This window comes from Trichechus manatus, unplaced genomic scaffold (assembly GCF_000243295.1).
Source record: "Trichechus manatus latirostris isolate Lorelei unplaced genomic scaffold, TriManLat1.0 scaffold00048, whole genome shotgun sequence".
NCBI lineage: Eukaryota > Metazoa > Chordata > Mammalia > Sirenia > Trichechidae > Trichechus > Trichechus manatus.
The window spans coordinates 1,665,268-1,691,261 of NW_004443984.1; the positions used below are offsets into that span (position 1 = coordinate 1,665,268).

At 45.0% G+C, this 25,994-nt stretch overlaps 2 protein-coding genes across 3 annotated transcripts in view; both read left to right on the plus strand.

Moving 5' to 3' along the window:
• The first annotated feature begins 8,289 nt into the window (after positions 1–8,289).
• On the plus strand, positions 8,290–25,214 carry PTAFR (platelet activating factor receptor). Of its 2 annotated transcripts, none has more exons than XM_004377042.3 (2): positions 8,290–8,648; positions 23,725–25,214. In XM_004377042.3, the coding sequence occupies exons 1-2, from the start codon at positions 8,305–8,307 to the stop codon at positions 24,791–24,793; spliced, it is 1,413 nt and encodes a 470-aa protein (XP_004377099.2). In that variant the 5' UTR covers positions 8,290–8,304; the 3' UTR covers positions 24,794–25,214. The 2 variants fall into 2 exon arrangements, with proteins under 2 accessions (XP_004377099.2, XP_023587834.1); XM_023732066.1 differs by having other exon boundaries at positions 8,523–8,648; positions 23,704–25,214.
• Positions 8,565–25,994, plus strand: part of EYA3 (EYA transcriptional coactivator and phosphatase 3) — a 239,462-nt gene continuing 222,032 nt past the window's right edge. Inside the window, exon 1 of the mRNA XM_023732058.1 lies at positions 8,565–8,648. The gene's annotated coding sequence lies outside the window, so the exon portion shown is untranslated. The remainder of the gene's footprint in view (positions 8,649–25,994) is intronic.

The following is a 25,994-nucleotide window of genomic DNA, read 5'->3' on the forward strand; positions in this document are numbered from 1 at the left end:
CTTGTTTATCTTTTGGATTTCTAATTTTTGTTTTTGTATGATTTCTAGTTGTGAATTTATTTTTGCATTTTGTTCCTGTATTATTTTCTTGAATTCTTCCATTTTTTTGTCTGTGTTTTCCATGAATTTGTCTATTTTTTCTTCATTTTTGTCTGCTTTTTGCTTAAACTCTTGGATAATTCTGAATCTTAGGGATTTGAATTCCCTATCAGTTAGGTCTAGTGCCTTTTCTTCTACTGGAAGATCATCTGGTGTTTTATTTTGGACTCCTACTGGAACTGTCCTGTCCTGTTTTTCTAAATGTTTTGATATTGTCTGCTGTCTTTGGGGCATTCAGTGGTTACTTTCCTTGTTTATTGATTGTAGATTTGTTTGTTTCGTCCTGCTTTTTTGTTCTATTTGGTTATGTCTGAGCAGGCGGGCTGTGCATTTTTTGTTGTTTGCTCGACTGTGGGCACGATAATTTTCACCTCCTCCTCCAATGGGCAGGGTCAGTCACTCAGGTATGGTAGAGCAGGTCAGGTCTAGCTGAAGGAGAGTTGTTGGGATGGGTTGTTTGTGGCATGTACCAGGGCTGACACTGGGGACCAGGAATCAGTGCAGGGTAAGTTTCAGTAGGCTGTGCCTGTGCTGCTTGGGAGTGTGACATTCAGTGCACGGTGCAGGTAGGCAGGAAGGAGAGGGTAGATTGTGATGTGTGGAGCTAAGATGGATATGGGAAAGAGGAGAGACAGGAGACAGGAACAGGAGCAAAAAACATAAACACAGAAACAAAAAAGAGTGCTAAGGGAGCTTGCTGTTGGAGTGGAGAGATGAGAGACTGAGAAATGAGGAAAAACTAAAATGAAAAAAAAAGGAAAAGGGTAAAAGAAAAAAATGAATAAATCGAGAAACTGGAAATAAAGAAAGACAAAAGGGAATAAGAGAGCGAATAAACCTAAACAAACAAAAACAAAAAAGAAAAAGGAAATTCCCCCAGGGATGTCCCTGTGCGTCAGTGCAGAGTAAGGGAGTACCATCCAAGCCGTGCAGTACTGCCCAGCTAGGAGGGGCTCCCAAGCCAAGGAAAGAAAAAGAAAACAAATAAACGAATCAAAATGGAACAAATCAGAGCAAACAAACAAAAAAGCCCTGGGGGTCCTACCAGCGTGGCGGCACAGGCCAGGAAGCAGTTTTACAGTCAAGCGGTGTTTCACAGCCTTTCAGAAAGAGGTAAATATGGCGCACGGAGCCAGGTATTTGAGAGAAAGGAGGGGGAGGTGGTGAGAGGTGAGGGAGAAATCTAAAGAAGCAGAAAAATGCAACACCAGCAGCCAACAAAAGGCACTCAGGGAGCTGGCCAGTGTGGGCGGGTGGAATTCAAGTGACACCGGGGTGCTTCCCAGACAAGGGACTGTGGCTGCAAGGAAGCAGAGGAGGCTAAGTAGGGGAGAAGAATGATGGGGGTAGGAAAGCCTATATCCCTGGTTACTGGTTGTTCTGTATCCTGCTGGAAGCTCCCCGAAGCTGCTTTGTCTTACCCCCCGTTCGTTGATCTCTCATAGGAGTCCAAGATGGCGGATCCGTGCTGTGGTAGCTGATAGGGGACCTCTGCATGTATCTCTCCTCACTCTCTGTTCTCGGTCAGTTTCTTATTCCATTCGATGCTTGGCTGAGTTGTTTATCTCTTCATTTGATGCTTAGGGTTTCAGGATTGACGTGTGACTCTGTTTGACTTAGTTTTTCTGATCTTTACTGCAGAGGGACAGCGTGGTGCTTCTGACTATTGCCCCATGTTGCCCGGAAGTCTCTCGGTTTTTTCCATTTCTTATGAATACTCACTGAAAGGGCGGAGCTAGGAACTGAGAAGAAGCTTCTGGGAAGAGAACTCAAATAGAACAGCTAGAAAATATCTTGCAAGTATCTTCTTCTGGTCTGTGGCTTGTCTCTTCACTATTTTTATAGTATTTTCTGATGTACCCAGTTTTAAATTTTATATGGTTGAATTTATCCATCTTGTCTTTAGTACTTGTAATTTCTATGTCTTAATTTAAGAAACCTTTCCCTACTCTGAGTTCATAAAGATATTCTCCTATATTTTCTTCCAAAATTTTTTATATTTTACTTTTCACAGTTAGGACTTTATTCTATCTGGAATTTAATTCTGGATATGGTGTAATTTAGGGATCTAATTTTATTATTATTTTTCCTAATGGATAGCCAATAATAATAAAGCCAATATTCATTTCTCTCTTATTGATCTGTAATACTATCTCTCTTGTATGTATCAAGCTTCCATACACGTGTTCTTTATTTCTGTGGTCTCTGTTTTATTCTTCTTGACTATTTGTTTATCCCTTTGTTAATGCCACTTTGTTTTAATGCTGAAGTCCTTGGGTGGTGCAAACAATTAAGTGCTTGACTACTAACTGAAAGGTTGGCCATTTGAACCCACCTAGAGGTGCCTTGGAAGAAAGGCTTGGCAATCTGCTTCTGAAAGGTCACAGCCTTAAAAACCCTATGGAGTGCAGTTCTACTCTACAGCACAGGGGGTTGCTATGAGTCAGAATTGACTTGATGGCAACTGATATGGTTTTTTTTTTTTTTGGTTTGTCTTAATACTGTAACTTTGTAATAAGACTTGATATAGAGAATGTCCTATCATGTATCCTTGTTGTCCATATTTCCTTGTTCTTCAAAAATTTCTTGACTAATCTTGGCACTATGTTTTTTCATATGAAATTTTAGATTCAGCTTGTAAAGTTCCTTGAAAACCTCTATTGGGATTATGATTGGACTGGCACTGAATTTATAGATTAAATTGGGTAGAATATGTATTTTTATGATATTGATAGCCCTGTACAAGAATATGGTAAGTATCTCCATTTATTTATTTTTCAATTATTTTATAATTTACTCTATCAAGACTTTGCACATCCTTGGCAAATTTTTTTTTTATTTTCCAAGATATATTTCTTGCTGTTATAAATTGTATCTTCTTAAAAATGATATTTTCTGTTGTTTGCTTTTTTTGATAGGAACACGACTGATTTTTTAATATGGATTTTAGTCTAGAAATCTTGTTGAAATCTTTTATTGGTTCTAATAATTTGTCCATGGAATTGCTTTGATTTTTTTCTATGTAAATAATTGTATTATCTATGAAAATGACCGTTTGTGTTTCCTTTCCAATCTTTATAATCTGTTTTTGGTCACATATTCTTCACAACAAATATGTGAGGCACATATGATTATTCTCATTTTGCAGATTAGGAATCTGAGGCTTGAAGAGGTGAACTGACTTTTCCAAGTTCATACAGCGACTTGGTAGCAGTCAAAATTTGAACTGAAATCTCTTGGATTCCCAAACCCATGCTCTTTCCCCTATGTTACTCTTCCTCCCAGATTATCTTCCATTTGTAGATGAGATGGATTGACACAATGGCTGAAATAGTGGGCTCAAGCACAGCAACAATTGTGAGGATGGTGCAGGACCGGGCAGTGTTTCATTCTGTTGTGCATGGGGTTGCTATGAGTTGGAATCAGCTCGACAGCACCTAACAACAACGTAGATGAGAAAAGGGCCGATCACAGAGATGAAGTGTCCACATCACTCTGGTGAAGGAGAGATTGGGAAGGCAGAAAGAAGTTAATGAAACCTTTATAATAGGTGTGCAGGACTGAACTAGGGTTCAAGGCATCTGGGTCCTAATTCCAGCTCTGCCACTTCCCAGCTATGTAACCGTGGGTGAATCACTTCCTCTCTCTAACCTTATTCATTCATTCAATAAACTATTGAGCACCTGCAACGTGCCAGGCAGTGTTCCAGATGTTGGGATACAGCAATAAACAAACAAATCCCTGCTCTCAAGGAGCTTACAATTTAGTTATGGAGACAGACAATAAGCAAAATAAATAAGTAAAATAGATGGTATGTCATATGTGATAAGTGCTATGGAGAAAAATAAACAGGGTAGGGGCGTAGAGAATGTTGGTGGATGGTTGCAATTTATTAGGGTGATCAGGGAAGGTCTCATAGAGAAAGTGGCTATTTTAGTTTATCTAGTGCTGCTGTAACAGAAATACCACAAGTGATTGGCTTTAAAGAACAGAAATGTATTTTCTCAGTTTGTTGTTGTTGTTGTTGTTAGGTGCCGTCAAGTTGGTTCCGACTCATAGCGACCCTATGCACCACAGAACAAAACACTGCCTGGTCCTGCACCATGCTCACAATCATTGTTATGCTTGAGCCCATTGTTGCAGCCACTGTGTCAATCCATCTCGTTGAGGGTCTTCCTCTTTTTCGCTGACCCTCTACTTTACCAAGCATAATGTCTTTCTCCAGGGACTGATCCCTCCTGACAACATGTCTGAAGTAGGTAAGATGTAGTCTTGCCATCCTTGCTTCTAAGGAGCATTCTGGTTGTACTTCTTCCAAGACTGATCTGTTCTTTCTTTTGGCAGTCCGTGGTATATTCAATATTCTTCGCCAACACCACAGTTCAAAGGCATCAATTCTTCTTCGGTCTTCCTTATTCATTGTCCAGCTTTTACGTGCATATGAGACGGTTGAAAATACCATGGCTTGGGTCAGATGCACCTTGGTCTTCAAGGTGACATCTTTGCTTTTCAAAGCTTTAAAAAAGGTCTTTTGCGGCAGATTTGCCCAATGCAATGCCTCTTTTGATTTACTGACTGCCTCTTCCATGGGTATTGATTGTGGATCCAAGTGAAATGAAATCCTTGACAACGTCAGTCTTTTCTCCGTTTATCATGCTGTGCTTATTGGTCCAGTTGTGAGGATTTTTGTTTTCTTTATATTGAGATATAATCCATACTGAAGGCTGTGTGGTCTTTGATCTTCACCAGTAAGTGCTTCAAGTCCTCTTCACTTTCAGCAAGCAAGGTTGTGTCATCTGCATAACGCAGGTTGTTAATGAGTCTTCCTCCAATCCTGATGCCCCATTCTTCATATAGTCCAGCTTCTTGGATTATTTGCTCAGCACACAGATTGAATAGGTATGGTGAAAGGATGCAGCCCTGACGCACACCTTTCCCAACACAGCTTGTGTGTTGCTGTCATGCTGGAAGCTATGTCACCAGTACTCAGATACCAGCAGGGTCACTCATGGTGGACAGGTTTCAGCTGAGCTTCCAGGCTAAGACAAGCTAGGAAGAAGAACCCGGCAGTCTACTTCTGAAAAGAATTAGCCAGTGAAAACTTTATGAATAGCAGCGGAATTTTGTCTCACAGTTTAGGAGGTTAGAGGTCCGAATTCAGGGCGCTGGCTCTAGGGAAAGGCACGCTCTGTCTGCTCTGGGGGAAAATCCTTGTGTCTTTCAGCTTCTCTTCCTCAGTTGGATTCACATGGCATCAGTCTTTCCCCGTTTGTGCTTCCTTGTTTCTGTGCCTGATCTGCTTCTTTTATATCTCAAAAGTGATTGATTTAAGACACTCGACACTGATATGGCCTCATTAACGTAACAGAGAAAACTGTATTCCCAAATGTGATTACATGCACAGTTATGGAGATTAGGATTTATAACACATATTTTTAGGGGACAGAATTCAATTGATGACAGTGGCATTTGAGTAAAGACCCGAAGGTGGTGAAGGGAGGAACTCTGAGGTTATCTGGGGGAAGGATGTTCTAGGCAGAGAAAACAGCAGGTGCAAAAGCTTGAAGAGGAGCATGCATGGTGTGTTAAGGAAGAGCAGGAAACCAGTTCGACTAGGGTAGGGTGAGTAAGGGAGAGAGAAGTAAGAGATGAGATTCAAAAAGTCATCCCGGTCAGGTCTTGTTGGGCCTTGCAGGCATTATTTTAAAGGACTTTGGCTTTTTGCTCTAGGAGCCCTGGTAGCGCAGTGGTTAAGACCTACGGCTGCTAACCAAAAGGTCGGCAGTTTGAATTCACCAGCCGCTCCTTGGAAACCCTATGGGGCAGTTCTACCCTGTCCTGTAGGGTCACTTATGGGTTGGGATTGACTTGGCAGCAATGGGTTTGTTAGGTTTTTTGAACTGATGCGTGGAGTCCATGGGCAGAGCAAACAGTAACGTGCTCAGCTGCTAACTGAAAGGTGGGAGGTTCAAGTCCACCCAGAGGTGCCTCAGAAGAAAGGCCTGGTGATCTACTTCCAAAAACACCAGCTATTGAAAACCCTATGGGGTACAGTTCTGCTCTGACACACATGGGGTTGCCATGAGTCAGAGCTGACTTGATAGCAAGTGGTGGTGGAACTGATACATGTGTCTTTTTACAGTTGATTTGATTGATCTAGGTTCCAAACAAGAGCTATACGGTGCATTTGATTTTTATGTCTCTTAAATCTCTTTTTGTCTGGAAAAGCCTCCTCTCCCTTTTTTTTGATACCATTGACTTAATGAATGAACTGAGTCAGTTGTTCTGCAGAATGTTCCACATCCTGAATTTGACTGATTGCTTCCTTGTTGGATCCTTTAATTTTTTTCTCTGTCTCCTGCATTTCCTACAAACTGAAGGTTAGGTCTAAAGGCTTGATTCGACTCAGGTTTGGATACATTTTAAAGCAGAACCGACAAAATTTGCTAACAGAATGGATGTGGAGTATGGAGAAAGGAGTCATGGAAACCTCAGTTTCCTCATTTGTAGAAAGTTGGTGGTAATATCTGCCTTCCTACCTTGGTTACTGATAATCTCAAAAGGTATTGTTGTGCAGTTGCTACAAGTACATGTGTAAGGGATTTTTGAAAAAACAGCCCCATGCCCAGTTGTCGTGGACTTTGAGCTGGATGTCCTGGGGAGTGGCCATAGGAAGGCTGGTTGATCCCAAAGGCCCCTCCCAGGGCTGATGTCCTCCTGGAGTCTTGTAGCTGGTGGAGGGCTGAGGAGGTAAAGCAGATTTGGGGAAAAGGGGTCTGGGTTGGGGAGGAGAGCTGGGGCTTTGGCTTTTCAGGGGGACAGTTTGCTTGAGGGTTAAACGCAGTAACAGAAGTGTTCTCTTGTACCTCAAGGCACTCAGGGCTCAAAGGGCCTCTAAGGGAGCTAAGGAAGGATGATTACACTGGACCTGTTTCAAAGTTCATAACAGGAGGCTTGGGCCACATCTTGGGATTTGAGGAGAGTACGTGTGGTGGGTAAATGAGCATGAGGGAGTAGGTGAATCTGGGCAGTACGAGGGAGAGAGGGAGTACGTGTGGGCACCTGAGTGGGTGAGCTGACATGTGAGTGAAGAACATAATTGCAAGTGGATGTTTTAACGTGATAGTACCTATGGAGTACACGCGAGCGTGCAAGGGTTACACGTGTACGTGGTTTGAGCGTGTCTGTCTGTATGTGGTGGAGGGGGTTTGGGGGAGAGAGGCAGGTTTCTGACTGTAGTTCTTTAGGGTTGAGGCCCATGTTAAAGGTGGTTTGTCCTTCAAAAGCCATTTTTGGCTTTAATAACGAGCAGCCATGGGGTCCCAGTCAGCAAGAGGAGGCTAGCCCAAACACTCAGGGGGAGCTGAGGCTAGACCCTGGCTCTGCTTTGCATCTGACTTTCTGTGGCACCTTGTCTGAACCTCAGTTTCCCTCTCTGTGTTGGAGAGGGTTAAAATGGCTAATATCCAAGGGTCTTGCTTTCTCAGCTAGTTCCTGGTGCCTGGAGATGCTGGGGGTACTCAATAAATTTTGGCTGAATGAATGAGTGGACAGATGGACTGGAGGCTGAGGCAGGGAGCTCTGGCCCGTCCCTCACATACACAAGAAGCCCCCACCCAACTTACACACACACACACACACACACACACACTCACACACACACACACTCATCTGTGTTCACCCTCAGTTGCCCACACCTGTTCGCTCTCACTCCCACTAATTCACAAGCTGCCAAACTCTGGCTCAGGGTCTTATGAAGCTTCCCTCCTCCACTCCTCCACTCCTGTAGCACACTAGAGTCTGCTTCCTGGTCACCAGGGATGCCCAGCTCAGTCATGCCATTTGCTGTCCACAGCAGCAATTTTGCGCCACTCCCTTCTTATCCTTTTTATCTTCTAGCTCCCTCTCTTTCCGCCTTCTCCCCCTTTCTTTCATTTTCTCTCTCATCCCCATACATACACACACAGGCACAGACTCACGGTCTGTGTCCCATCTTATTCTCTTTCAACTTCCTTGGCCTATGTCCTTGTATCCTCTTTATTCCTTTCATGCTCTCTCTCCGTGTTTACATCTGTCTTTCCCTGTGTGCCTTTCTCCCTCCATCTCTTCCCCCACCCTCTCTCGTTTCCTGGACTCCTCTTCCTCCTCCCCTCTCATTCCGTTTTCTTGGTCACTCACTTCTCCTCGCTCCTCTTCCTCACTCTCATGCTCTGTTCCTCTCTTGAGCGCATATCTCACACTTCCTTGCTTTCTCTCTCTCATTCAGCTCCCTGGCACTGTGGTCGTTGCCCACATCGCGCTGCCCCCTGCTCCGTTAGAAGCCTCAGAGTAGTGCCCAGGGCCTGGGTGGCCCAGCTTGGATGTTCCTGTGGCATCTGTTGGAGGGCCCTAGGGTCACGGCATTTCCTCTCGGAGGTGACTTGGCAGTGGTGTGCTCTGTTTTCTCACTTCTGCAATTTCCAGCTGGCACAGAGGCTGAGACTGGGGTCTGGACCCAGACTGAGAAACTCAAACCCTGCAGTCAGCTGTGGCCACCGCCCCGGGTATAGGTAAGAGGGCCTGAGCCCTGGCTGAGCTAAGTGGGGAGGCTGCACCTAATCAAATGGGCGCTTCTGTTTTTAAGGGACTATTCCGGTACCTTCTTCAGGTCCAGATCCTCATATTTAAAAAGAATTTCTTCTGGCAAAACTTTCTGGGGACCTAGCTCTCCTCTCTGGTTGTCTGAGGCTAAGGCAGTGCTGAGGTGACCTCACTGGGAGGTGCTGTGGTGATGAGTGGGAGCTACCTCGATCTCAGGGAGCTGAATGCTGTCTACTTTATTAAATGTGTGACCCTGGTCAAGTTACACCCCTCTCTGAGCCTCAGTTTCTTCAATTGTCTAATGAGGATGACGTCATCTCCCTAGCAGGATTGTCAGGAGGGTAGAGGGTCTAGCAGAGGCCTGGGTACTTGGGAACTTAACTAAATGCTAGGTTTTTCCAGGGGATGATGAGGATCATGAGGATATTGGTACAAAGGACCAAGCCTACAACTGTTTACCCCATTAGGTCCTAGGTGATGGGGACAGGGCCCAGGCAGTTACCTCCCTGTCCCTCGCTGACCTTGGTGAGCAGGGTTTGCTGCCCAAGCACTCGCTCACCTGTGTAGAATGAGGGCATAAGTGGGGGAGGGAGTGCTCTCCCTAAGCATTTGGGCTGCTGTGATGGAGCTCTGGCTAAATACACAGCTGTGCTCCAGGTGTTCGATGTGAGTGTGTGTGGTTGTCTGTGTGTGGGTATGTGGCGGTGGGGTGGGTGGTGCTAGAGAAGCAAAAGGAAGAGCCTCATCCTTCCCTTTAGGTACTAACAGCTCAGCCTGGGAAAGAAGTCAGCTCTGGGGCTGTAGAAATGGTCCTGGGCCTGAGGTGGGCACCCAGGGTTTTGATTTCAGTGCTAGCTGACAAGCTGAGACTTTGGGCAATCCAGGACCCTAAATTTCCACCTTTGCAGATTGGGTTTATAATACTGACCTTGTGGGTTTGTGGGGAGGATGAAGTAAGAGGCTGAGTGCGAAAGTGCTTTGTCAATTGTAAAATGCCGCATAATATGAGCCAAGGCATTACTAGGAATCCTGACACTGTCATGGTTATTGTAAATGCTTTTAGGATGAGGAATTTGCTTTGTTCGGTGTTTTATCCTTACCTTTAACATGGAGTTTGACATGTAGGAGATGCTTAGTAAATATGCATTGAATTAATGAATGATAAAGTCGTATGTTGTAGTCAGAAGGGAATGGACGGTGAGCCAGGGGTCCAGCTTCTGGTCGCAGCTCTGCCCCTGATACTTTTGTCACCTTGGGCCTCAGTTTCCCCATCTGTCCAACTCAAGGTTTAGATATGAAATTCACAGTCTATGGCATTAATGACAAAATGCACATCTAGGATTGAGCTTTCTCTCCTGATCAGTGTTAGGGTGAAAGTGGGGGCTGGGGGGTGATGAAAGACTGGGATGCAGCCTGTCTGTCCTTTTTCTGGGGAGGAGATACTTGACAGGCCTGTGGGGGATAAGGGGGTGTGCCTCTTTGCCAGTGGCAGCCTCGCTTTTCCCATTCTGGTCCTTGATCTCACCTAGAGCCCCCCACTGGGTGGCGGCCTAGGCCCAGGAAGGGATGACAGCCAAGCTATAGCCTGGGAGCCCTCCCTGACTGGGTCTGTGAGAGGATGTTGGGCTGAGGGTGGAGCCAGTTCCTGGAAGAGAAAATGCTGAACCCCCTGCCCTGCAACCTCTCTGACCAGCCACTGTGGGGTTCCTTGGCAGCATGGTGGGAGGGAGGGGAGCCTTTGGTTTATCTTTGTGTGTGCATGTATCTTGTGTGTGTGTGGGGTGGGAAATGGCCCTTGGCTATACCCACAAGTGCCTGGAGGGTGGGCCAGGAGTATGTGCCACCTGCAGGTGGGCCTTGTTACAGCCCAACAGTTCCCAGCAACAATGTCACCAACAAAACCGGCTGAGAGGCTGATACGCTGGTGGCTTGACTGTTCCTTTGTTCCCTTGTGCCTTCAGCCAAGGGGAATCAAAGTGAAGCCTGTGCATGCATGGGTGTGCTCCCTCTCCAGGGTGTGTGCGTCTCTGTGTGTGTGTGTGTGTGTGTGTGTGCGCGCGCGCGCGCGCGCGCGCGAATGTCTGTGTGTGTGTAGGGGGTGGAGAGGACCTACCACTCAGCAGCCCTTTCCCACCCTCTTCAGCAGGAAGGGGCTTCTCAGGATCCAGGTTTAGAGTTGAGCCCACCTAGCTGGTGGGAGAAGCATGTCAAAACTTTGTGCAGATGTTGTATGATCCCAGTTATATAAAATATCTAGAATAGGCAAATGCACAGAGACCCAAGTGTATTAGCAGTCAGGGGCTGGGGGGAGGAGGGAATGGGACTTATTGCTGAACGGTACGGAGTTGTCGTTTGAAGTGATGTAAACCTTTTGGAAATGGATAGTAGTGATGGTAGCACAACATGGTGAATATAATTAACATCATTGAATAGTACACCTAAAAATGGTTAAAATGGCAAACTTTCTGTTATACATATTTCGCCACAATTTAAAAAAAAACAAAAACTTTGTGCAAGACCCTTTACAGTTGATAAAGCACTTTTGAACTTACCAAGGGCTTTTCTGTTTACCAAAACTTTTGTCAGCCCCTAACAATCTCACTTCCTTTTCCGCAATAATGCTTCGAGGTGGGTGGGGCATCCTATTTTGCAGGTACAAATCCCAAGGCTCTTATCTGCGGAAGAGACTTACTCAGGACAGTGGGTGGGTGGCACGGCTTAGGCCAGGGTCTGGATTCCCTGATTCTAATTCCTGTGCTTTCTCTCCAGCTACCCCTGGGTGCTCTTTCCAAAAGGGGAGACGTGACTGGCTTGCTGTATGGCTGATTTGTTTACTTATTCATTCATTCAAGAAAAACATTTCTAGGCACGGGGCGGGGGGGAGGGGGGAAGGGAACTCACAGTTATTAAGCAATAACCACTTGCATAAATTGCTTCAGTCTGCTCTCGTAACTATCCTGTGAGAGAGGTTTTATTATCACCATGGTGTAGATGAAGAAAAACAGGTTGGGACAGTCAAAGATCACACAACTAAGAAAGAGGAGAGCCAGGTGCAGACCCAGGTCTGTGACTCTAGGGCCAGTGTCTATGATTTTCACCTGGGCCAGGAGCTTCCAGGCTGGAAAAAAGACTTAAAAGTCAGTGTGATTCCTGGTATAACACAGGCGTGTGCCCAGTGTTTGGGAAGCCCACAGGAGGAAGCACCTCGCCACTCCCTCTTCCTTGCCCTGGCTGACTTCCAGGAAGCAAGGTAGGGGGAGGGTGACTCAGATAGATACCTCAGGGAGCCAAGATGAGAGATCCAGACCAGGTTCTGTGTCCCCCAACCCCAAAGGGACTTCCTAGGCCATTTGAGCAGGGGCTGAGTCTTCTTCATGTAGTATACATAGCTGGGGTCAGGTTGGGGCCCCCGGTGAGAAGGAAAATTGGGTAATCCTGATGGTGCCAGGCCACCTCCATTTCTGGGGTCCTAGACCCTGTCCCTTACCTTTCCCCAGCAAAGAGTGCTATTTATTCTATCAATAAATGTGCCGGGCATGGGTGCTAGACTTCTTGTACTAGAAACCGTGGGGAGCCCAGTTCAAAACTCCCCAGAGTCAGCATATTTGGTCTCAGTTCACCTCTCAAATCCCTCTGCTTCTTGGAGAAGTGGTAATGGTACCACTCCATGAAGGGAGTCTGTAGAGGGTATGGCAGCAAGTCTAGGGCAGGGCACAGATGTCAAGCCACAGGTGAGGTCAGAACAAGAGGTAACTCATTTATTAAGCACCTACTATATGCCAAGCCGAGCCCTGGTGGCGCAGTGATTAAGAGCTACGGCTGCTAACCAGAAGGTCAGCAGTTTGAATCCACCAGCCACTCGTTAGAAACCCTATGGGGCAGTTCTACCCTGTCTTATACAGTTGCTGTGAGTCGGAATTGACTTGACAGCAATGGGTTTTTGGGTATATGCCAAGCACTTTAGAGGTTTATCTGCCTTCAACCTCAAGGCAATCCTGTGAGGTCAATGTTGATATTGTTCCCATTTTATAGATGAGAAAACTGAGACTCACAGATGGGAAATGATTAAACTATGGGGTTTTAGTGGCCCCAGGAAAGCTAAGGGCTGGAAGTGGCTAAGGCTGGTGTACAGGGTGTAGAAGTAAAGGGTAAGGGACAGTGTAGCTCTGTTTGTGGGGGGTGGCAGGGGAGGACGGTTGGTTTATCTATTCAGTAATCATTTCTTGAATATTTAATGTGTAGGAAGCCCTGTGATGGGAGCTGGTGATATATCAGAAGCCTTGTCCCCAGGGAATTCCCAGCCCAGAAGGAGAGAGAAATCAACGGCCATTATAATGCAGTATGACATTTTATGGAACCACATGTGGCACAGTAACTCTATCTAGGGTAGAGGAATAAGACTAACAATAGCCAACATTCACTGAGCTCTTACTATAGGCCAGGCTGTGCAGGGCAGAGGCGGGACAGCTAGATGGCAGAATTCTTCTTGTCTCCATGAATATTTACCGGTTCCCTGGCTGAGTGCAGGGCCTGGGCCCAGTGCCCAGCCTTGATCCACCAAGGAACTGTGCCTGCATGTTAAACTGAGTGGTATGAGCCTCCTCCTTCTCCCTCCAAGTGCTCATTTCCTCCCTGAGCTACTGAAAGCTTTGTTGGCATTCAGCTGGGGCAGAAAAACAGGACTGTGGGTCAGAGCCCCGGGGGTCATGACCTATAGTCCTCTCCCCTGGCTCCAGGCAGCTGGGCCTGTTGGAAGAGGGAGGCCTGGCCATTTTTGGCTCAGGTCCTGGTCTAGCCCCTTTGCACGCTTACCCTTAGAACCCTTGTGAAGGGGGTACGATTTTGCAGAGGCAGAAACTGAGGCTCAGAGAGGTGAAGTCACTTGTTTGAAGTCAGAGCAAGTGAATGGCAGAGCCAGGCATGATCCTAGGCCTTTCTGACTCCAGAGGCCTTGTTCTCCTCACTTCAACCCACCCTCAGTATGCCTTTCCCAGAGAGACTGGGCACATTCCCTTCATGCGGGGCTCCTTGGAATAATTGTCAGGAGCTTGGTCATTCATTCAGCCAGTCTGGCACTGGGGATCAAAAGATGAAAAAGATCTAGTCCCTGGCCTCAAGCAGTTCTTGAGAGTTGAGGAAACAGCCATAGAAATCGATACAACATATTATGTCAGGTGCTATACTGAAGAACGTACCTGGTGCCATGGTGACCCACAGAAGGTGGCAACTCATTCTGCCTGGAGCAATCAGAGAAGTCATCCCAGAGGAAGCACTCTTTAGATTAGGTCTTAAAGGATGAGTAAGATTTTGCTAGATAAAACACTAGGCAAAAGGCACTCTCTGGAGGAGGGGCCACAGCATGTGCACAGGGAAAACGGAATTTTAAAGGAAGCAGTGAGAAGTTCAGTGTGGCTGAAGTAGAGAGTGAACAGAAGGGAATGGTGGGAGAAGAAGGATGGGAAATGATTTGAAAGGAGCTTGGACTTGATCATGGGCAATGGGGAGCCATGGGTGGTATTAGACCAGGCGAGCATGCAGCTCAGAGTGTGTTGAAGGATAGCACTTCTGAAACTCTAATGTGCACATGAATCAGCTGGTAATCTTGTTAAAATACAGATTCTGATATAGCAGGTCGGGGATAGGGCCTGAGATTCCGTATTTCTAACAAGCTGTCAGGTGATGGTGATGCTGCTGGTCCAAGGACCACAATTTGAGTAGTGAGGTGGTGGCAGCTGCTCTGGGGAGCCACTGGTACTCTTACGTCCTTGGATAGTTCTGGCCCCTACCACCTTCTTGCAGCTCTGACACAGGGGTCAGTTATGTTGGATGCTAGATATTTGTTCACTTGACAAATGTTTACCAAGCTCCTGCTCCTGGCCAAGCTTGTGCCAGGTACTGGGGATGGAGAGAGGAATTGGGAACACTACAGTCTGGTCCATGCGATCACCCTCTCTTGCCTCCTAAATGATCTCTCTGCTTCCACACTTGCCCCCTACCATCTACTCTCTGCACAGCAGTCAGCGTACTCAGATCATGTTACTAGCTTGCTTGACACACTCCAGTGGCTCCCCATTGTTCCTGGAATCAAATCCAAACTCTTTACTGTGACCTAGGGTAGACCTGGGGCCTGTTGCCCTCTGGCTTCATCTCGCTCCTCCCATTTCTTGTTCCTCTCCAGCCACGCTGACGTTGCACTTCCTTGAACATGACGAACTTATTCCTACCTCGGAACATGACAAACTTATTCTCACCTCAGGCCCTTTGCACATGGTGCCCTCTGCCTGGAATACTCTTCTTCCAGATCTTCTCATGACTTGTTCCTTTTCATCCTTTAGATTTTAGCAAGGGGAAGATCCAGGTTTTGCAGATCCCTCAAGCCTGTGAATTTGGGGAGTCCCTCTTTGAGGAAAAGATACCAAATTACAAATATACAGTTATATACAGGAAGGAGACTTGAAGCTTAAACTTCATTGACTTCATGGTTAATCTGCCTCTAGTTTATATGTCGCCTTCTCCAAGAATCCTTCCCTGATTATTTAAAGCAGCCACCTACTCAGTCTTTATCATGTCACCATTTTTTATTACGTTTATGGAATTCATCACAGTTTGAAATGATCTTGTTCATTTCTCTCTCTACTTGTTTTTGTCCGTTTCCTCCAACTAGAGTGTAATCTCCTCGAGAGCAGAAACCTTACCTGTTTCATTTCTGCAGTGCCCAGCACGGTGTCCAACACCCAGTAGGATGTCAGCAAGCAGTAGGGGAATGAATGGATGTGGTCTCTGTCCTCCAAGAGCTACAGTCTTGTGTGTCAGGAAGACACATAGCAAGCAATTTCAGTGGGATAAAAAGCCTTGACCTATAAAAATATTATGGAGCACAGCTCTACTCTGACACGCATGGGGTGGCCATGAGTTAGAGTAGACTCAGCAACTGGTTTATGGGAGCCCGAGGATGAGCACATAACTAGGCCTGTGGGGAAAGAGCAGGAAGATTTAGGACAAAATACCTGGAGCAGGTGAGGGCTGAGCAGTCTTAAAGGATAAGCAATAATTAGCTAGGCAAAGAGAAGGAGGGAAGGATGTCCTAGGCAGAGGAAACAGTGTGAGGAAAGGCATGGAAGTGTGAGGCCCTAGACCCAGAGGAGACTTGGCTGGCTATATTCTGGGGGATTTCAAGGGTTCTCTTGATGCAAAGGTTCAGCTGGGCACTAAGTTTTAGGACTAAGGCTAAGGGAGTAGGGATCACATGGAGACCAGGAACTTGGGATTCGACAGAGGTAGCAAACATAGGAAGAGCCAGGGCAGTGGCGCTGGAGGCACCAGAGGCAGGATTCCACCCGGGACTCACCACACTGATTCTGGTCCTCAATCTGGAAGGAAGAGGCCTACCTCTCCTGGGCCACCTGTGTGGACTGGAGAGGCTCTGGGGTCAGACAGACCTGAGTATACATTGTCACAGTTTGGGTTCCTGGGAAGCAGACCCTGAGATGGTGATAGCCATCAGGACATATATTAGGGCAAGCCCTTGGGTTCAACTCCTGTGGAGGGAAGGGAAGGGGTAGGATTGAGAGGGGAAACTTAAGCTTCAGGGCCTCCTTCATGTTTCTCTTCCTCCTCCCCTGACTTCTCTTTTAATATTGGGCTCTTCAGGGTCTAACTGTGTATCCTCCAGGATGTCTCACAAACATCTCAGTATAATATGTCCCCAGCTGAAGTCACCCGCCACCCCTCACTGTCCTTCCTCAGTGCCGTCTCCGTGAAGACAGACATTACCACATTTCTAATCATCTGGGCCAGAAGCCTGCGGGTCATCCCTGACTCCTCCCTTTTAACCCACATCCAGTCCATCACCTAGTCCTGTCCATTCGACCTCCCAAGTAATCCTTACATCCATTCATTTCCCTCCATCTGCTTTGCCATAGTCCAAGCCTCCTTCGGTCCTCAGACAATTGCAATTGTCTTCTTGCTGTCTCCCTGCCCCTGGCCATTCTGCACATAGTGGTCAGAGCACTCCTCCCCGGCCTTGTCCCTTCTGTGCTCAGCATCCTTCAGTGACTCCCCGTTTTCTGAAGAATCAAGAACAAATTCCTTAGCTTGACATTCAAGGCCCTTCGTGAGTTGACTGATGCTTACCTTTCTAACTCTGTCTCTTCTTAACCTCATCATACTTTAAGTTTTAGCCAAACTGAAGGTTTCCAGTTCCTTGAGAGCAAGGCACGTCCTCTCCTATTCTTCCAGGCCTTTGCATATGCTGTCCCCTCTGCCTGGAATTTCTTTCTCCTTGCTTCACAGGCTAACTCCTACTCTTCATTCAACTGAGGCAGGAAGTCTGTTCTGACCCCTTCAAGTCTGGGAGGGGTACCTTGTCTGAATTCCCATGATACCTTGCACCTCCAGCATCGTAGCGCATATCACTTGTCTATTTCTAGATCAGTCTCTTGCAAAATGGTTTGTGGGCCAGTCAAGGGCAGGGACAGGGTCTGTTTTCTGAGTCCTCAATACTCTGCCCAGGCCCTGGAGCAGTGAGCGCTTGTCCAATGAATGCACTAATCGGTGACCACAGGGTGATTTGAGCTAACCTGTGTGCATGCCCCATTCACTTGGTGACAAGGCTTTTTTTAAAAATCAAAATTAAAAAAAAAAAAATCCATGATGAACATAATACTGAAATTTTAAATAAAGACAGAATCATAATAGTGCTGTGCCAAGCCATATTGGAGCCTGAGGCAAAATGAATTAGTAATACTGCAATTACCATGGAATGCTGGTTGCACAGTGGTTAAAGCTACAGCTGCTAACCAGAAGGTCGGCAGTTCAAATCCACCAGCCTCTCCTTGGAAACCCTATGGGGAAGTTTTACTCTGTCCCATAGGGTCGCTGTGAGTCAGAATCGACTTGATGGCAACAGGTCAGCAACAGGCAATTACTGTAATACTATAATATCTTAATACTGATTTTGATATTTTTTTTTTAAGTATTGCATTAAAATATTATTTGTCTTGATTACTGAGTTTTTGGTGCTCCTTTAAATTTTGTGCCAAGGTGAGTGGTGTACTTGCCTCACCCTAGTCCTGCCTAGTCAACAGGTCTGGGCATGGCATAAGGGGGTGGGGCAGGACCCAGGATGTCTGGGTTAGGTCCTCTGGCTGGAGAGTTTCCGGAGGATAGTTGTCACCACCTCACTGAGCTGGGGCCCAAACCCAAAAAAAGGAAGGGACTTCCTGAGACGGGGTTGGATAATAGTGTGATTTCCCCAAAGACCCAGAGTGAGCACCATGGCCTGCCCAGCTAGGGGCTGCCTCCCCACCTCTCTCGGGCAGGGCTAGGTCAAGAGTGCCCCCTTGCCCCAGTAACAGGGCCCCCCAAAGCATGAGGGTTCAGCAGAAGAGAGAAAGAAGTCTAGCCCAAGATGGATGGGCACATTGAACTCAAAGGAAAGGAAGTCTTGGAGCAGCAGTTTTCAAATCTTCTGGTCTTAGGACCCCTTTACATCCTTAAAAATTATTGAGGGCCCCCAAAGAGCTTTTGTTTATAAGGGCCCTATCTTTCAATTTTTACTGTATTTAAAATTGAGATCTTCTAAAAAAATTTAGTTTTTAAATAAAAGAAAATCATAAATTCATTCCATATTAACATAAGTAAAATACTTTTAATGAAAAGTAAGTAGATTTTACAAGCAAACACCTCATGGAATTTGGTTCCTTGGTTTGGAGGGTTAGAGTCATGTTTTCAAGGGACGTCTCAGTTAATTGGTCTAATAACATCTTTAGCGTTTCTGTCCCACCTCCTAGTTTATTGCATAGTACCTGGGGTCTTAAAAGCTTGCAAGTGTCCATCCAAGGCACAACAATTGGTCTCTATTCACTTAGAGCAACAGAGGAAGAAGGAGGAGAGTCAGAAATAGGAGGAGGATATGGAATGTGTGGCTAATTGCCTCCATGAACAACTGCCTCCTTTGCCATGAGCCCAGAAGAATTGGATGGTGCCTGGCTACCATTACTGAATATTTTGATCAAAGATTCCACCGAAAAATCCAGATCAAAAGGGGGAAAACGCAGGACAGAATTTCAAATGCGCAAGGACTCTAGACATCAACAACTTTATCAACAACTTTTTTGAGAATGAAGTATTGATTAAAGGAAAAGAAGGAATGATATACAGGAATTACAATTTACAAGTAACAGTACAAAAAACATTACTAAGGATTCTGTAAGGGAGGAGGTCCGTGGGGGGAGTGACACCATGAGTCACTTACTGGGTGACACCAACCCTAGTGATGCCACTGTCCATAATGGTAGTTTCTTAAAGGTTAGTTGCAATGTGGAACCCAAAATCACGTCAATGAATGTTTTGTAAACTGTTACATTAAAATCTATTCATCTATCTTGTCCTTATTATGGTTGATAAAGTAGAGGGTCTGCAAAAAAGAGGGATACCCTTAATGGGACATTTTGACATAATAGCCAAAAAAATGGACTCAAATATAGCAATGATCATGAAAAATGATTCGTTCTGTTATATGTAAGGTCACTATGAGTCAGAAATGACTCGACAGCAACTAACAACAACAACATCTTGCCCTTTGAATGAGTCTTTTACCCATGCGTAATTTTGAAATGTCATGCATTGCTCATTTGGAAAATATTGATTCAGTGATTATGCAGGTCTTCCAAATTCAATCTTTCATTATATAATATAAAAAAAATCTCATTCATTAATACATTAATATCATGTTAATAACTCATTATTAACTACCAATCTCATCAGAAAATTCTTGAAGTATTGGAAGAAGCTGTCAAGCTCACACTGGCAGACACACGTTTTCCAAAAGTTCTCATTTATCATTGGCAACAAATACCATCAGTTGTTTTCCTTGAAGTGACAGGCTCCCTTCATTCATATTTAAGAAAATGTCAGCCAGATACTCAAATCTCAGAAACCATAGTGTGTCAGTCATTCAAGTAAAAAAGGTGATCCACGGAAGAAGTGGTTTGTTCAGCTCACAACTCAACCAGTCACATAAGTGCTTGGCCTGAAGACAACAACTGTACTTCAGTTTGCACCGGAAGTGTTTTCTGTGTTCTTCCTGTTTTGACACAGAGACTATTAAAAAGGTGGTACTAAAAGGTCAAGATTTAACAAAATTAATAATTTTTAATGCTTTGTTTTTATTTAAAATGCATTTAAAAATTGAAATTGCATTTATCTTTGACCCAGTGAGTGCATGGTCATGAAGAATACAATAACTCCTAGTACAGTTTGGTGCCACTGCCTTGATTTGTGCTAAGGCGCCAGCAGTTTTGCTCACCATTGCTTTTGCACCATCAGTGCAAATGTCAGCACAGTGAAAAAGACAAATAATGTCTTGGTATTATTATGAAAATAGTTTCAACCTCATGGACCCCCCTCTCCAGGGTTCCGTGGACCACTCTTTGAGAATTATTGTCCTAGCACTTGGAATCAGAGGGCAGGGCTACTATTAGGAGTGGAAAAGTTTTGAACAGAGAAGCAGCTAGGAGTTGTGCTGCTGGGGAAGCAGCATAAAATGTGCCCTCAAATCAACTTTGTAATTCACAATATGACTCGAGGATGAGTTTTTTGCTTTTAAAAGAACCTCAATGATTTATCGGGAATGATAAATACATTTATTTAGTTTAACATAGATAACCACCACCACACTAAATAGAGCAAAGCACAAATTTTCTCAATCAAAAAAATTCCAATTAGAATCAGTTGTTTCTTTAAACCCACGTGTAAGCTCTAGGGCTCCCTAAAGGGATGGGTGTGATTAACAAGGCTTATCACCCATTCCTTCGTCTATTGGTTTATGGTGCTGAGAATGTAGTGTTGAACAGACAGACAAGGTCCTTGCTCTCTGGGTACTCACAGTTGAGTGGGGAGAGTTAAACAGTCACACAAATAGGAATATGATTACAACCGCGCTAAGATTTATGAGGTACCACAGGGAGGTTAGAGATGGGGATCTGACTGTGATATGGGGACCTGCCTTGCCCAGAGGTCAGTGAAGACCTCCTGAAGAAGTAAAATTTAGCTGAGATCTGAAGCATGAGTTGGAGTTGGCCAGGTGAAGGTGGGGTGTATGTAGGGAAGACCATCAAGGCAGTGGGATGAGTATGTGTGGAGGCTCTGAGGTAGGAAAGGTCTGGGCAGGTTTTAAGACTTACTCATGAAGTTCTTTGCTGCCAGAGCCCAGTGGGAGGAGCCACAAAATGAGGGTGGAGTGGCAGCTGGGTTTAGGGCAAGGGCCACCATGGCCTTCTTTCAGTTCTTGGAGCCTAACAAACTCTTTCTTGCCTTGGGCCTGGACCCATGCAAGTCCCTCTGCCTGGAATGTTCTTCTTGCTGCTCTTCCTTCTGACCTCATCTGAAAGGTCACCTTGTTTCTACGCAGATTCCCTTCTTATTCTCCATATCAGCACCTTATTTTCCTTTTATAGCAACTATGAAAATGATATTATTTTTTGTTTGTTTAAATTGTTTTTGCCTGTCTCTGCCAGGGGACTGTAAGTTCCCTGAGGGCACGGCCTCATCTGCTCACTCTGTGTCTCCTGTGCTTAGAGTGTGCCTGACGTACAGTGGGTGCTCAGTAAATATGCGCTGGATGAATGTGTGAATAAACGAATGAACATAGAGCTGGATTTGAGATCCTGGCTCCATCCCTTAACAGCTGCGAGACCTTGGACAAGTCATATCACCACCCTCTACTTCATCTTCCTATTCTGTAAAATGAGGATTATACTTCCTATCTCAAAGGGTTTTTGGTAGACTTAAATGAGGTAGTGCATGTAGAGGCACCTGGCAGGGTGCCTGGCTCCAAAAGAGATGCTCCTAAAGTGTTAATTTTCTTCCTTGCTTCCCATTCTCAATTCTGTGATCTTGTCACTGCATAATGCTGTATGATGATCCTCAGGCCTCTCTTATCCCCAGCTAAGTCTCTTGCTCTTCCCCCAGTAGCTGCTTCCCTGAGTCATGCTCACAGCAACACAAACATCAGCAGGGCTTCCAGGCTCATGTGATGGCAACCGTAGTGGAAGGAACAAAAGTAGAGGGGAAGGAGCAACTCTTCAGAGGGACAGTGGAGAGTGGGGAGGAACTGTTGAAAATGAACCAGACTCTGGGTACTGGAATTATGGCTAGTGTCTTAGTCATCTAGTGCTGCTGTAACAGAAACACCACAAATGGATGGCTTTACAAAGAGAAGTTTATTCTCTCACAGTCCAGGAGGCTACAAGTCCAAATTCAGGGCGTCAGCGCCAGGGGAACGCTTTCTCCATTGGCTCTGGAGGAAGGTCCGTGTCGTCAATCTTCTTTTGGTCTGGGAGGTTCTCTGCACAGGTCCAAAGGACACGCTCTGCTCCCGGCACTGCTTTCTTGGTGGTATGAGGTTCCCATGTGTCTCTGCTCACTTCTCTCTTTTATAGCTCAAAAGAGATTGCATTAAGACACTATCTAATCTTGTCAACCTCATTAGTATAACCTCATCACGGTGATAGAATTTACAACACATAAGGAGATCACATATAATCTCATCATAGTGATAGAGTTTACAACACGTAAGGAAATCACATCAGATTACACAATCATACAATACTGGGAATCATGACCTAGCCAAGTTGCTACACACTTTTTTGGGGGACACAATTCAACCCATGACAGCTAGCTTTCATTTTTAATATACTTTAAGAATTTTTTTATTTTGACATAATTTTAGGGCTTCAGAAACATTGCAAAAACAGTTCAAAGAGTTCATGTATGCCCTTCACCCAAATTTCCCTAATGTTAACAACTTACAGAGCCATAATACAATGATAAAAACCAGGAAATTAACATTGATTCAATATCATTAATTGAATTATAGCCCTGATTTGATTTTCACCAGTTTTCCCCCTAATGTCTTTTTTCTGTTCCAGGATCCAATCCAGCATCCCACATTGCACTTAGTGTCATAGGTCTCTTTAGTTTCCTCTAATCTATGATACTTCCTGAGTCTTTCCTTGTCTTTCATGACCTTGATGCTTTTGATTAGTACTGGTCAGTTACTTTATAGAACGTCTCACAATTTGGTCTTGTCTGATGTTTTCTCATGATTAAGTGGAGGTTATGCATTTTTTGCAAGAATACCACAGATGTGATGTCATGTCCTTCTTATTACTTCATATCAGCAATACATAATGTTGATAGGACTTTATAATGGTGATGCTAATCTTGATCACTTAGTTAAAGTATTGTCTACTGAGTTTTCTCTTTGGATACTTTTATTTTTAAGTTGTATTTAAAATTTTTTAAATTATTAAAGTAACAAATGTACCTAAAAATTCAAACAAACAAAAGTATAAAGTAAATCAACTTCCCACCAAGCCCACCTCACCTTCCCAGAGGTTACTTACCAACATCAACTCTTCAAGGTCTATCCTTATAGATTTTTTTATATTCATATATACATATATAATGGAGTAATACTAAACGTTTTCTACAATTTTGTTTTGTTTTTACTCAATAATATTATCCAGGGACAGCTTTCCATGTCAGACCAATCAGCTCTAACGCAATCTATTCTGTGGGTGACACTAATATCGTTCTTCTCTGTACTTTCCAGATTTTTTATGCACATATAAGTTATTTTTAATACAGAATATTTTATCATCAAAAATTTACTCCAAGTTCAATCAATAGAGACAAACCCAAATTTTATCAGAAAAATTAAATCTTCTAAAACTTTAAGTCAAAATAAGCCAAAGAATAAAATATTGTATTTTAAAATGGAATAAGAGAAAAGAAACTGAACTACCATTGATTTCATTGAATCTCAGATGCTGAGATATAATCTCAGATTGTAAAAACACACCATTATTTTATGTAGAAAGAAAAAAAAGGCTGCTGATTAACTGGAAGACGCCATCAATTTTAAGGCATGTCTTGATTTTAGAGTTTTAAAAATGTGTAAAATGGGAATCTTAGAAGTGATGGATGACTGTAGTTCCTTCTTCACCTTTCGTTAACTAGAATCCTTCTATGATCTCCCAGGCACAGGCGGGAACACTTGATCAGCTACCACTTGCAGCTCAGAGTAATGGAGCCAAATGATCCCTCCCGTGTGGACTCTGAGTTCCGATACACCCTCTTCCCGATCTTTTACAGCATCATCTTTGTGCTGGGTGTCATCGCCAATGGCTACGTGCTGTGGGTCTTTGCCCACCTGTACCCTTCCAAGAAACTCAATGAGATAAAGATCTTCATGGTGAACCTCACCGTGGCTGATCTGCTCTTCTTGGTCACCCTGCCCTTGTGGATCATCTACTACTACAACCAGGGCAACTGGACTCTTCCCAGCTTCCTGTGTAACTTGGCTGGCTGCCTCTTCTTCATCAACACTTACTGCTCCGTGGCCTTCCTGGGTGTCATCACTTACAACCGCTTCCAGGCAGTGACACGACCCATCAAAACAGCTCAGGCCACCACCCGTAAGCGTGGCATCATTTTGTCCCTGATCATCTGGGTGACCATTCTGGCCGCTGCATCCTACTACCTTACCATGGACTCCACCAACACAGTGTCCAACAAAACTGGCAACTTCACCCGCTGCTTTGAGCATTATGAGGAGCGCAGTGTGCCAGTCCTCATCATCCACATCTTCATTGTGTGCAGCTTTTTCCTTGTTTTCCTCATCATCCTCTTTTGCAACCTGGTCATCATCCGCACGCTGCTCATACAGGCTGAGCAGGTACAGCGCAATGCTGAAGTCAAGCACCGGGCACTTTGGATGGTCTGCACAGTCTTGGCTGTGTTCATCATCTGCTTTGTGCCCCACCACGTGGTACAGCTGCCCTGGACCCTGGCTGAACTGCGCTTCCAGAACAACAGTTCCCACCAGGCTATTAATGATGCACATCAGATCACCCTTTGCCTCCTTAGTACCAATTGTGTTTTAGACCCCATCATCTACTGCTTCCTTACCAAGAAGTTCCGAAAGCACATCACTGAGAAATTGTACAGCATGCGCAGCAGCCAGAAATGCTCCCGGGCCACCATAGACACTGGCACCGAAGTAGTCATGCCACTCAGCCAGATGACCGTCAATTGCCTCAAAAATTAGTCCCTGATTACTAGGGCAGCCCCAAAGGACTTTTCTTCATGAGTATCAAGGACTGACCTGGGGGAAGAAGAGCTATCTGTTGTGCTCTGGGCTGTGGTTTGTGCCTTTCCTACCTGGGTGATGGTGGCCTGTTAGGTATGGAGGCAACCTCACCAAGGCAGAGATGATGGCAGAGCAAAACTGAGGACATCTAGGCCAGAGCACCACAAGGCCCAGAGTCTTCCACGGAAGCACGCACTTAGGCTGGGAAGTGCTTGCATGTAGTGAAGCCTCCAGAGTGGAAAGAGCTGGTCTAGTCTCCTTTCCTCTCTTTCTGGGAGGACCCTCCTAACTTAGTGTCTTAGTTATCTAGTGCTGCTATACCTGAAGTACCGCAAGTGGATGGCTTTCATAAACAGAAATTTATTTTCTCACAGTTTAGGAGGCTAGAAGTCTGAATTCAGGGTGCTGGCTCTGGGGGAAGGCTTTCTCTCTCTATCAGCTCTGGAGGAAGGTCCTTGTCTCTTCTGAGCTTCTGTTCCTGGGCAATCTTCATGCGGCTTAGCATCTCCCTTCCTCCATCTCTGTTTCTCTCACTTGCTTATTTAATCTCTTTTATATCTCAAAAGAGATTGATTTAAGACATACCCTAAGCTAATCCTGTCTCATTAACATAACAAAGACAACCCATTCCCAAATGGGATTATAACAGGCATAGAAATTAGAATTTACAAAATATATTTTTGGGGGACACAATTCAATCCATAACACCTAGTTTTAGGAGGTGAGAGGAGCAGTTACAGTCCCCAGGGGCCGGTTAGGCACTTTGAATTTGAGGTACAGAAGGGAGGTGTCAGCTTCTCTTGAGGATTTTTAGATGCCTGTTTGTGATTTTTGGTAAATACATGCAAATGAGCCTCTTGTGCCCTGAGCTTTGTACCTCGGTGTGAACCTGGTGACCTCAGACCCCGGGGCTTAGAGGAGCCTTTCCTGGCTTCCATAGCCCCATGGTCCTTCTGAGGAATTGTCTTACCTTCCAGCCAGTGTCCCCATGTAGTTGGGACCCTTGTCTCCTGTCTACCAGCAAACACTGGATTGCTGTTTTTGATAAATGCCTCCCAGTGGCCAATGTCCTGCTAGAGTCTGGAATGGTAGCTATGGGCTAGCCTTAGTTGATGGTGACCGAGTGGATAGTGCCTTATAGTCAAGCTTTGAAGTCACA